The sequence below is a fragment of the Podarcis raffonei genome, chromosome 4 (assembly GCF_027172205.1).
Source record: "Podarcis raffonei isolate rPodRaf1 chromosome 4, rPodRaf1.pri, whole genome shotgun sequence".
Lineage (NCBI taxonomy): Eukaryota > Metazoa > Chordata > Lepidosauria > Squamata > Lacertidae > Podarcis > Podarcis raffonei.
The window spans coordinates 34,532,156-34,545,328 of NC_070605.1; the positions used below are offsets into that span (position 1 = coordinate 34,532,156).

The window sequence follows — 13,173 nt, forward strand, 5'->3', positions numbered from 1 at the left end:
ATGTGCAGGCCATCACGTCTGCTGTCCTATCTAATTTCAGCCTTAGACTGGTTTGCAATGCAAATATAATCCTGTGCTGGTGAGAATGTCCATTTGATCACTTGCCCACGCTTATATGCCAACAAAAGGAAAGAGAGAGCCTCAAGGGCACCTTTTAACTTTTTATGTAAAAATGTCACAAGACATTCCCAAACCTTGATTGAGAATAAGAAATGATGCTCTGCTAGCTTCTTAGGCAAGTGGAGATTTTTATTTTCATTTTTTGTCCTGGCTTCCTTCATGGGTGTATCCAGGATTTTTGTTAATGGGGTGCAGGACTTGGTGGGGGGCAGGACTTTAATGGGTGGGTCAGAACTGACGTGATTGGTCAGTTAGTTAAGTATTTCTATTGTTCTACTTGATGTAGGGTGGGCAGCTGCTGCCTCCGCCCCACCTTGGATAGGCTCATAGCCTCCTTAAAAATATTTGCAGCCTCACATTCCCAAATCTTGGTCTTGTTGGGTAAACCCACAGATCAGTCACTTACCTTTGTAACTTGCCTTTTGGACTAATGTCCTGAGCCAGAATGTCATACACACTCAGATGCACCTATGGAACTCCCACACATTCTGGGCTCACTCTTGAATGACTAGTTGAAAAAATGCACTCAATAGTGTTGAATCTGTGAGGCAGGTTCTGCCATTGGCCACTGTGAGAACAGGACTAGATGGGTTGTTGGCATGGTCCAGTGGGGCTGTCTGCATGTTCTATCTTCTTTAAAAATCTCAGCTTTTCTTTCGAAACAGAGCAATGTTAAATCTGAGTGTGTTGTGGCAGCTTTTTACAAAGGCTCAGGAATTTGAGGGGTCTCAGTAAAGCTTCTAATGAAGCACATATACCTGCCTTCCTGATTTGCTCCTATTGATCCTCCACACATTCTTGCTTTTGTGTACATCTCTGAGGCTTATTCCATTCAAGCCGGCCCTAACACAGAGTTGGAATAGATTAGGATATAGTAAATTCTGAAAAATAACCTTATAGTTTATTTAGTGGTTTTATTGGCCACTCTTCAGTTAACAATAAACTAATAACTTCAAAATCGCAATAAAGCACAGCAAAACAATGTAGTGTAAAATTGGGCAACAGATATTGGTTATAATATAGTTATGGAAGCATGGGAATGATTATGGAATACAGATACAGTCATACCTCAGGTTGTGAACATGATCCGTGTGGGAGGCACGTTTGCAACCCGCAGCGTTCACAGCCTGAAGCGCCGCATCTATGCATGCACGTTACGCGATTCAGCGCTTCTGCGCATGTGCATGTCATTTTGCGTGCATGCGCCGAAACCTGGAAGTAACCCATTCGGCGCGCTCCGCAACCTGAAAACGCACAAGCTGCAGCATTTGTAACCCGAGGTATGACTGTATAAAATTTACAGCATGCTATGGTTTAAGAGAAAACTGTATGAAAATGTTATATGGATGGTATCTAACACCAAGTAAACTGGCAAAAATGTATAAAAAATGAATAAGTGTTGGAAAAGCAAAGAGAAAGAAGGTACTTTCTATCATACGTGATGGTCTTGCAGTAAGGTTAAAGCTTACTGGGAAATGATATATAATGAATTGAAAACAATGTTTATAATAACATTCGTTAAAATAAAAAAACCCCAGAAGTTTCCTTCTGGGAATTATAGGGGTAGAACTACCGAAAAAGTATAGAAATTTATTCATGTATACGACTATAGTGGCAAGAATGTTATTTGCCCAAAAAAGGAAAGAAGAAGTCCTGAAGAAGGAAGATTTAATACAAAATCTCATGGACTATGCAGAAATGGCGAAACCTACCAGAAAAGTAAGAAATCAAGAAGACAAACTTTTTATAAAAAATGGAAATGGTTTATTGAATATGTACAAATAAATTGTAAACAGATAAGGAAATTGGCAGGATTATTGTAATAACCTGCAGTTTCATAAGAGTAAATAGAGCCAGTTTGGTGTAGTGGTTAAGAGCGGTGGACTCGTAATCTGGGGAACCGGGTTCGCGCCTCCACTCCTCCACATGCAGCTGCTGGGTGACCTTGGGCCAGTCACACTTCTTTGAAGTCTCTCAGCCCCACTCACCTCACAGAGTGTTTGTTGTGGGGGAGGAAGGGAAAGGAAAATGTTAGCCGCTTTGAGACTCCTTTGGGTAGTGATAAAGCAGGATATCAAATCCAAACTATAGATGAATAAAAGAATAAGTTAAGTTAATTTAGAATATGCAGCAAATGATAAATATAAATTTAAGGAACCGCAGAAAGAGGAGGAAGGAAGTCGAGTTTTGAAATGTTAAAATGACTGTAAACTTATTGAAATGTATATTACTGAAAACCACATTTTTTTAAAAAAACAACAACACACAATGTAGTGTAAAACGCCCATGTAAAACTTCTTCACACACACACACACACACACACACACACACACACAGAAAATAAGTTCTCACGTGGTGCCAAAAAGAAAATGAGAATGGTGCCAGGCATACTTTTTGGGAGAAAAAAATTCAGAGATGGGGTGCCTTTAAAAAAAAGGCCCTGTCTCCTGTCTTTGTTTCAGCAGGTGGCTCTGCTGAGAATACAAAATGTGTTTGGTACACATGTTGATTTCTGCAACTGTGGTTAACTTGCATAATGTATTTTACAGCATAGAGTTCTTATACGTATCTTCCACACAGAAGCTATTTCCTGTGATAGTTTTAAGACTCTTCTATTTCAGATTACCAAAATCGGATCATCTATTTAAGAAAATTATCTACAGCGAGTATGAAGCAGATTTCAAAAAAGAAAAACCAAGAAATGCACTATCAGGTAAACACAGAATGATTTTCAGATATTGCTGGTGAAATTTTCACAGCATGGTATAATCTCTCTGCTGTCACAAATTCAAATTAACAACATTTTAAGCCACTACAAGTTTATTTACCCATTTAGGTCACAATCCAATGGATGTTCCTGAGGTTAGAGGATAAAGTGGATTTCCCTCCTCGGCCTGCAGTAAGGCAGGTCTGCAGACAGAGGCAGGACATCCTATTTGCAGAGAAACCACTACTATCCTTGCCACTCAGCCACTGGTACTCTGGTGGTGGGGTGGGTCAAGGGAGGTTTAGAAGCCAAAGTCCTCTTATTCCCTAGACATGGCCCCAAAACAGTGTGGGTGGGGAGAGTACATCTGCCCTGGAGTTGGCACACTGATCAGGGACAAATGGGGAGGTTAAAAAATAAAATAAAAGAGTAGCCCCAAAATGAATAACACAAAACCTAGAGAAACACCCTCCCACTTGGCCAACATGAACCCGGTAGGGCTTTGTTTTTGCTGCCTCTCCTCTTCCTTCCTATGGGTCTACTCTATCCTCTTCGAGTGCCTGACTCAGCGGCTTCTTATTTAGCTGGATGGAGAGAAGGGCGGGCGGGGGTGTGTGTGGACATTATAGAAACGTCTGACTTTTGCCTGGCTGGAATGCAGCCCAGTGTTCAAGGCATGAGTCACATCTGCTATGACCCTGCCCACCTTTTGCCCCTGGCCACACCTAATATTGTCATACGGCCCCTGGAAGCTTGTCCATGAGGAATGTGGCCCTCAGCCTGAAAATACTACACATTCTTTTTCTAAGTTTTAGAGGTAGAGGTAGGTGGATCCTGCTGCTCTTTCATATCCCTGGCCACCTGCTTGCAGAAGGCAGGTGAACAGGTAGCAACAGCAGTGAGAAGCAGCATGGCCAGGAGACGGTCCGTAGTCATTTTTTCCAAATTACTCTGTTCTTCTCCTTGCACTGATAATTAGATAGTTTCCATTGTCCCATTAATGACCCCAGATACCAAAAATGCACTTGTGCAGAACAGCTAACTAGAAAGTGACTAATCATTTCAGTAACTAGTGTTGTATCGCTGACTCAAAATATACAAAGGATGCCTAGCTGTTGTTCCTTTCAATGTTATTTTGCACGTTGCCACAAAGACTGAGTTGTGGCTTCCTTCTTTCACTTCCACATTGTTCCAGAATTTCCTGCATGACACACAAAGTCTTCTACAAATTTTAATGATAAATAAGTACAGTGGTATCTCGGGTTACAGATGCTTCAGGTTACAGACTTCGCTAACCCAGAAATAGTACCTCGGGTTAAGAACTTTGCTTCAGGATGAGAACAGAAATCGTGTGGTGGCGGCGCGGCGGCAGGAGGCCCTATTAGCTAAAGTGGTACCTCAGGTTAAGAACAGTTTCGGGTTAAGAATGGACCTCCAGAATGAATTAAGTTCTTAACCCAAGGTACCACTGTATAGCAGAGTGGCTGGGTATTTGCTTCACCCCACTGAAACATATAGGAAAAAAGAATGAGTTTACAAGGTGGGTTTTGCATATCATTTCCCACGGAAACTACAGATTCATACAGTGCTGTTTCAGTGGGAGAAAGGGTCTTGCAAAACATGCCACCCTCTTGCATGCCAGTGTGCCTTCTCTTCCTAGCGGTTGGCCTGATATGATAAAACAGAACCAATGCCAACAGGTCATTATTGTAGTTTCTAACAATAAATAAGACAGTGTACACCCACCCATTTGCTCTGCACATGTATGCTCCCACTGCTGGTGTGGGAAGCGGTGTACACACAGCATCAGTCAGAATCAATCTTTCCTGTATCTATTCTGTCATTTCTTATGAAATACTGTGTTTTGATGCTCCTCGCCCCCCAGTCTCAATCTAAATTGAGAAAAATAACAACCCAGCTGTGTGTCAAGTCAGTAATGTATACGGAGCCCGAATACAAAGTTTCTTACCACGCTGACGGAGTGGTCTAATATTGTTAGTTGCTTGTACCTCTGTTTTGTATGCAATTTTCCTTGTTTTTAAGTGACTAGGTTTTTCGGGCATTCCTTCAATGTGTTGGTAGGGTGGGGTGGGGAGAATAGCACTGGAAGGCTCAGCTCCCTGCTTGGCATATTAATTAGAACATGAACTCTTCAGATCACTCACCATAATAACGTGATTACATATAATCATTTTTCAATGTCTTTATTTATTCATACTTTGATTAATTTTCCTATTCATTAAATGTCTCCCAATATCTTCCTTCATCTACCTGCAAAACAATTCAAGATTAAGCACAATTGCCACGCCTAGCCGATTCTCTTTTCATGCATACAGCGGTCACCATGGATTCTACCGGTTTATTCTTTTAAGTGTTCCAGAACGAGTATCTGCTACATAAGCAGCAAATACTTGTTCTATACCAGAGCTTTCCAAACTGTGTCGCGACACGTTAGTGTGTCAGCTACAATGTGTAAGTGTGTCACACGAAGGAATTAGTTTAACCTCCGGTTTGATAGTAAAACTGAATTACTGAGTCACGAAATGATGCAAAACTGAATTATTGTGTCGTGAAATGATTCATGTCTAAAAAGCGTGTCACCAACATGAACCGTTTGGAAAGCTCAGTTCTATACAGTGATACCTCGGGTTACAGATGCTTCAGGTTGCAGATGCTTCAGGTTACAGACTCCGCTAACCCAGAAATAGTACCTCAGGTTAAGAACTTTGCTTCAGGATGAGAACAAAAATTGCACGGCGTTGGCAGTGGGAGGCCCCATTAGCTAAAGTGGTACCTCAGGTTAAGAACAGTTTCAGGTTAAGAACGGACCTCCAGAACGAATTAAGTTCTTTACCCGAGGTACCACTGTAAAGCAAAATTTAGGCACAGGCCTTTTAAGTTTAGCTAGGCCACAGGCTCAAAAGAAAATGGAATCATCAAAACCATGCCCTCCAACTTTTACTTACCAAAATCTGGAACCCCTCCACCATGCTGTGGCTGCATGGCCGCCACCTCCCTTGCCTGCCCAGGCTGCCTCGGCCCTCTGCCACCACTGCCATACCTCCACCTGCACTGCTCATCCTCCCTGCCCTCTCGCTCTGCTCACCCTCCCTACCTGTGCCGCTCAAAAATGACCCTAAAAGAGAGCAAAAACAGCAGAAATGGCGTCCAGCAATTCCACAAGCTTTTGCAAGCACAATCCTAGGAGCCCTTGCCCTGACTGTTGAGGCCTGTGGAGAGTTGGAATTTGAGCAAGGAGGTTTGGAGGGAACAATTGTGGTGGAGTTTGGTGGATTTTTGTTTTTGTTTTTAAGGGTTTTCCAATGGTTTCCAGAGGTTTAGATGGTGTTTGCAGGCTTTTTCAACGGTGTTCCCAACAGTGAAACGCCCATTGTTCTAGGTGCATTTCTGCGACAGTGAATTTCATTAGGGTGAGCAGTTTCTGAGCTCTGGGCACAGTACTGCACCTAAGATTTCAGATTGAAACAGCAGAAGGGAAGGAAAGGAGGACCTTTTTCTGCCTCTCCACTTGCAGCTTTTCTCTGAAGACTGGAGAAGATACCCTCTTAAGAATATTAGCGGGCTGGACAGGGGAAGGACCAGACCATGTGAAAAATGAACATAATATTTTAGGTGCGGTTCATTCATTTTTCAGCTTTGTATTCTTTTTATTAAAAAATCTGCACCTAGACTTTTCATTTTTGCACCCATAACCTAGGTTTAAGGTGCCATTTAGCTCCTAGCTTTCATATCTCAGTTTCTAACACTGGTTCCCAATACAGTGGTACCTCGGGTTACATACGCTTCAGGTTACATACGCTTCAGGTTACAGACTCCGCTAACCCAGAAATAGTGCTTCAGGTTAAGAACTTTGCTTCAGGATGAGAACAGAAATCGTGCTCCGATGGCGCGGCGGCAACAGGAGGCCCCATTAGCTAAAGTGGTGTTTCAGGTTAAGAAAAGTTTCAGGTTAAGTACAGACCTCTGTAAGTACTTAACCCGAGGTACCGCTGTATAAGCAATTTCAATTAAACGTGCGGTGCCTTGGAATGAAACCCCCAGGAAGATGGGGAGTTGCCTGTATAAGCATAGCTATCATCTTCTTCTTACGTCACAAACGAGCATAAAACTCAATTGCTGTTCTGAATCTATTGGAGGAAGGTTGGTGTGTGTTAACACTTGTGTGTGCAAGTTTGTCTCTCAGTCACAACACAAGTCTCTTTTCCCATGTTGTGTATTTTAGGGATTTCTCTTTCTCTCTTTAAAAAATATTATCATTTTGGTAGGGCTTCTGGGGCCAACACTACGTGCTGAAGTGGGAGATACACTTGTCATTCATTTTAAGAACCTGGCTAATAAACCACTGAGTATTCACCCACAAGGCATAGCGTACAGCAAACATTCAGAAGGTAAGTGCTGGTAATGTGACTGTGTTGTCAGATATCCCGGTGACGATCCTTTCATATTCCTGGCTTCGTCGGCCATCAGGACCAGCCAACCAGAGCTCCCATTAGTGGAAATATGACTGCAATGGAAAACGTAAAAGACACACCAGTCAGGAAGCTAGACGAGAACGTTATTATTTCTTTTAAACAAGAGCAAATCCATAACAAGAAGCTTCAGCCTGTCCACTCAGATATAATGAAGTCAAATGCCACCTAGTGACTAAACTATATAACAACATCAGAAAAGCTAAGGTCTGCCTCAGATTTTTATCAGATCCCCAGCTCTTAGAAGGAAAAGTAAAAGTGGATATACTTTAACCTGGCTTAGGGGTAAACTGCAAGTGCAAGAAATATCAACATTTTAAACAATGAGATATATTTTGTTGGGCTTCATGCAGCTTTTCCTGATGAGGAATGTTAGATTTGTGCCCTCCTGTATTTTGTACTAGGCATCAGCCAGTGAAGGGCACAAGTTGTTGTTTGAATTGCAAGGGATAATGATACCAAATTGGTGTACCTGACCCCCAAAAATATATTGTCATGCCTTTAATATTTAAATAGCGGCATATTAAATAGAACTAATTCTTCTAGAATGAGCTGAGAAGGCATATCCATATGCCATCTGCACGAGTAAATGGAAATATGTTCTTCCAAGTAATTTCTGTAAAAGAGCCCTCGATATACAATGGTAGAGGAGAATGGTAAACTGAAACAAATTGGAAAGTTTCAGTTTGCACAGCAATAGCAAATAGTGCCAGGCCCATCCAGAGCTTGTCCCCAAATGACTGGGAAACACGGGGTGTCCTTGGTATGACAGCCAAGTCCAGCAGGCCTCTGGCACCCCTCCCTTCCAGCTGGCTTAGCCCTCCAAGGCCCAGGGCAAGTGTACCCAGCTGCTCCTCCCCTGCCCCCCACCGTGTGTGCATGGGCCTATGTAGGGCTATCTGGGAATAAGTACCTGTTCTCCTGTACCGTATGTGCATGTACTGTCCCCAGGCAGGGCTGTATAATAAAGGTGGATAGATTGGAAGAACCTGTGACCCTCCAGATTTTGTTGGACTGCAACTCCCATCACTCCCAGCTCGCATGGCCATGGGCAGGGAGTGATGGAAATTACAGTTTAACAGCATCTGAAAAGACACAGGTTCTCCATTCCTGGTATAAAGAGGACATTAGACTCAGCGTGTATATGGATAGGTGGGTGCATGTACATTTATTTATTCATTGCTTCATAAGGGCACTGTTGGTATGATTATGTATGAATAATACATGGCGAATCCTTGCTTCCCTGCCACTGAAGGTTCCTCATATTCCGACAAGACATTGCCTATCGAAAAACTGGATGATGCTGTGCCTCCTGGAAAAAGTTATAAATACGTGTGGAAGGCCTCTGCAGGAACTGGACCACGGGAGGCTGATCCTCCTTGCCTCACCTATGCCTACTACTCACATGAAAACATGGTGCAAGACTTCAATTCTGGCCTTATCGGTGCCTTGCTGATATGTAAAAACGGTAATAAAACATTTAGATTGAAGAAACCAGCAAGTGTTTGTTGGGGGTTATCTGTAATGTCCCTTCTTCCCACACATGCATTCCTGTTTATCATCTGCCTCAGCTCCTTGGCCTTTGACAAACTAGGCCCTTTTGACAGGAATAATTTCTCTTCTAGCAGGCCCAACTCTTCAAGACTCAGCCCTGTCCCCTCATACTTTGGTCTGGCTGAGGTGTCCTCAGCTCCATAGAGTTGGTGCCTATGGTGGGAGAGAAACCCTAGAGAGCTGCTGTCAATCAGTGTCAACAGTAATGAACTTGATGGGCAGTTTCCTAGGGGTCCTTCATTATCTATGTCTTACTTGATAAAACACTTTGTCCCCCCCGCCCCGATGTCTGTGACAGCCTCTTCTTCTTCTAGGAAGCCTGCATGAAAATGGAACACAGAAATTTTTTGACAGGGAATATGTGCTGATGTTTGCTGTGTTCGATGAAAGCAAAAGCTGGCAAAAAGGATCTTCCCTCATGTACACCATTAATGGCTACGCTAATGGAACACTGCCAGGTACTGTATATCCTGTTAACCTAGATGGATTTGCTTGACTGACTGCCATTACGGTACAGTGATTTTGAAACAAAAGTTTCCAACTGCTGCTCTTTTGCGTTTCAGATGTACAAGCCTGTGCTTACCATCGCATTAGTTGGCATTTGATAGGGATGAGTTCTGCACCTGAGATCTTCTCGGTCCATTTCAATGGGCAAACCTTGGAACAAAACCACTATAAAATGTCAACGATCAACCTTGTCGCAGGAGCATCAGCAACAGCAAATATGTCTGTGAGCAAGACAGGAAAGTGGCTTATATCGTCCCTTGTTGAAAAGCATCTGCAAGGCAAGGAGATCTTTCTTCAGCAGCCATTGGTGCAACTGCAGCCTTCATTACCTTCTCTCATATAGCAGTTGTACAAAACATGCAAAATCATCTTAACTATGGCAGCACTTGTGGTGATGGGGGCGGGGGGGGGCTAGGAAAACAATCTGGCATAAATTAGAACTGCGGTTTGCATATATTGACTACAGAATAACAAGACACCTGCAACTACAACTGTATTTTGTTAGCGGGGGGTAGTGGCAGTGTGCTCAAAGCATGAAGTGTCCTTTGTCCACAATTTGCTCACCACTGAAATACAAGGTGAGCCCTTTAAAAGAGGCCCTGTGGATACACGGTACACATGTTCCATAGGGCCTCTTTTAAAAGACTCACCCTGTACATGCAGTGATTTTCAGTGGCCACCGCCATCTGTCCAGATAGTCATGTGATTCGCTTTAAACCTTTGGATGTGTTGTTAGTTAAGCTGACCCTTCATACTAACTAACTAACAAACTAAATAAATAAATAAATAAATAAATAAATAAATAAATAAGAAGACAATACAAATGTATTTTGTTTCATTGGTTAAGTACAAATACCTATGGATAAGCCTAAACCTTTATCAGTTTAGTCACTAGATTAATAAAGCAAAGTTTTACTAGATTAGCCAGTGGGAGCTGCTTTTGACTCATGAGGAAACATTTAGGTTGGTGAAGCTGTGAGCCAAGAGCAACTTCTTTATTTGTTGCGACCAATTTGGTTCTGATGTGTCTGTAATAGGAAATGAAAAAATAAAATATTAAGAGACTTCTTTTTTCTTTTAACAATAAGTGGTGGTTTTTGTTTCTTAAAGTTATCTTCTGCTGTCTTCAGTGTCTCAACAATGCATTTACATTGAGATTATCATAATATGCTCATTTATGTACATTTAGTTGATTAAAACCTATATTAAGCCAGTGAAAATGCTTTGTTTAGTTATCTTAGTTGTTTCTAACTATGCAGAACTATCACTTGTAAAGACATACTCTCAAAATAATTTTTGCACCTGTACAGCTATTACTAGGAAGAAGCTGCATGGATTTATTTAGCATCCTGGAGAAAACCCAAGCCTGTCCCTATGAAGACATTGTTTAATTTTGTTAAAAGTATGGCATTGTGAATCATGAGCATAAGTCAGGTCTCCAAAAGGCTCTGTCACACTCCAAAACAAACAAGGCAGTATTGAATTGTGCCGTTCCTTGAATGGAAAGAGTCTTCCCATTTGCAGAAGAGGTTTTGATCTAGTGGAGTCCTCTGCTAAAGGAAGAAGAGGGGAGGCAATGTCCACAGATTCCCCCCTTCCCAAGCAACCTCCCATGCCACCTCCCACACTGTTCTGGAAAATCCCCCAACCTGTTCTGGGGAAGGTGGGGCCCCAGAAGGGAGGAGGAATTGATGAAAATCTCACCCTGCCTTCTGTTAGTGCAGGGTAACCAGTGTATCATATACCCATGGATGCAAGGGCACAAATGGATTCCACATACTGCTGTGTGTTTCAAGATGCATTAACATGGCTTTGTTATTTATACCTTAAGAGAGTAATGAATGGCTCATAGATTCTTTTTGCTGGCTAAAGTGGTGGAGATTTTGATCACAGCAGGAGACAAATGTATATCTTTCAGAGGTCTCTAGTAAAATACATATATAATAAAATCTTGAACTTCCACCTGGTTTGGCTGAAGAGAAACAAGAAGATCCCTTGGGCATGCACGTTCTTTTACAACTAACAGTCATGATCTGTCTTTTCAGCTGGAATGCATGGTTACCTCAACATAGAAGACTGTGGAAATCCAGACACTTTAACGAGACAATTATCCTATAAAGAAATACGGATGATTAAGGACTGGGACTTTTACATCGCTGCTGAAGAAGTAATCTGGGATTATGCCCCGGAAATTCCTGACAGTGTTGATAGGTAACATGATAGAATATGTTGGTTGAGGGGTGTGTATAGACTGGATAAGGTTCTCAATTCTTAGGCTTCATCCACACTAAACATTTAAAATAGTCTTTACCACTGGCTTCTCTCAAAGAATACTCTGAATTGATCCCCTGAAATTAAGGAACATGACCAAGGCTGCATTCACATGACAATTTATTCTGTTCTCCTTATGTTTCACTGACGGTTAATTGCTGCATTGTGCCTGAGCTTTCACAGGATATAAAAGCCATTTCCAGAAATATAGCAGAATATACAGCAAGTTCAGCACTCATTTTGGTGTTATTTGCAAAAAGATTTCTTTCTGGAAGTAATACCGAAATGGTGCTACCATATATCCAGAGGTGGTTTTTATGTTATTTGAAAGCTCAAATATAATGTGAAAACAGCAGTTTGGTAACACGTGCAGAAGAACCCTTTCATTACTCTATTTATTCCTGCCTTTTTACTGGGGTTTCGTTGGGTTGCTACAATGCATATAATCATTTGTGTTAATGTAGATTTTTCTAAATAAACATTTCCACCCACATAGATGTACTCTCAAAAGAAATAGATGCCTATCTCCCCATTTACAGATCTTCTTTCTTTTCTTTCTTTTCTTTCTTTTCTTTTCCCAATTATTTTCCCAATTTTAAAGGAAATATAAAACTCAGTATCTGGAAGCATTTTCCAATCACATTGGCAAGAAGTATAAAAAGGCCATATTCAGACGATATAAAGATGCCAGCTTCACCAAACGCATAGACAATACAAGGGCCAAACAACATGGAATTCTGGGGCCTCTTATCAGCGCTGAGGTCAGAGATAACATAAAGGTAAGTACTGAACAACAGGTATAAGGACAGAATCTAAAATTTCATTTTATTTAATTCACGCATAGGACTTACGCTATATGCATTTTGACTATCCAAAATTTAACATCTGTATTTATATTGAGTTGCATCCAACTGAAGCTAATTGTACTCGGGTCCTGTTGAAATCTATGGGTCTTAACTTAGTCATGACCAACTTTTCACAATGATTTCGGTGGAGCTTAAGTGCCACTAATTTAGGCTGGACCCAACCCACTGTCTCTCCTATGCAGTGCTGTGTTGATGACAACCCTATGCATAAAACATGTTCCTCCGTGAGTCTTATTAACGAAATAATTTATCCTGCACATACAGTTGCTTCTAGAAATTATTTATTAGTTGCATTCCTCCAATTGGTTTTATGGTTATCCTGTAGATGCCTCTGGGTATAGTTAGTAGAAGAGTACCTTTTTATTTAAAAAAAACCCCTAGTATTATTATTGCTTCAGCTTCTACTACTATTATTACAAACGTCTTGCATAAAGCATTATTGCCATACTGAACACATATTCTCCACCTACATTTTAAACAGATTGTATTCAAAAACATGGCCAGCCGACCCTACAGTATTTATGTGCATGGAGTTACGCTTTCAAAGGCTGCTGAAGGAGTTGTTTATCCTTCTGGTGCCAAAGGTTGGTTATTCATTACTTCTGCCTAGATTTCCTCCTATCTTTCTTATGGTGGCATATATATATATATATACACC

At 41.5% G+C, this 13,173-nt stretch overlaps 1 protein-coding gene across 2 annotated transcripts in view; it reads left to right on the top strand.

The window, feature by feature from the left end:
* F5 (coagulation factor V) overlaps positions 1-13,173 on the top strand; it is a 41,070-nt gene that overhangs the window by 1,260 nt on the left and 26,637 nt on the right. Inside the window, exons 2-9 of one of the 2 annotated variants that reach the window (XM_053386134.1) lie at positions 2,742-2,833; positions 7,114-7,236; positions 8,573-8,785; positions 9,186-9,329; positions 9,435-9,656; positions 11,424-11,589; positions 12,251-12,428; positions 12,997-13,099. In XM_053386134.1, coding sequence (XP_053242109.1) covers positions 2,742-2,833; positions 7,114-7,236; positions 8,573-8,785; positions 9,186-9,329; positions 9,435-9,656; positions 11,424-11,589; positions 12,251-12,428; positions 12,997-13,099 — 1,241 coding nt within the window. Of the gene's footprint in view, positions 1-2,741; positions 2,834-7,113; positions 7,237-8,153; positions 8,470-8,572; positions 8,786-9,185; positions 9,330-9,434; positions 9,657-11,423; positions 11,590-12,250; positions 12,429-12,996; positions 13,100-13,173 lie in introns of those variants that run through there. The other variant, XM_053386135.1, reaches the window with a different exon arrangement.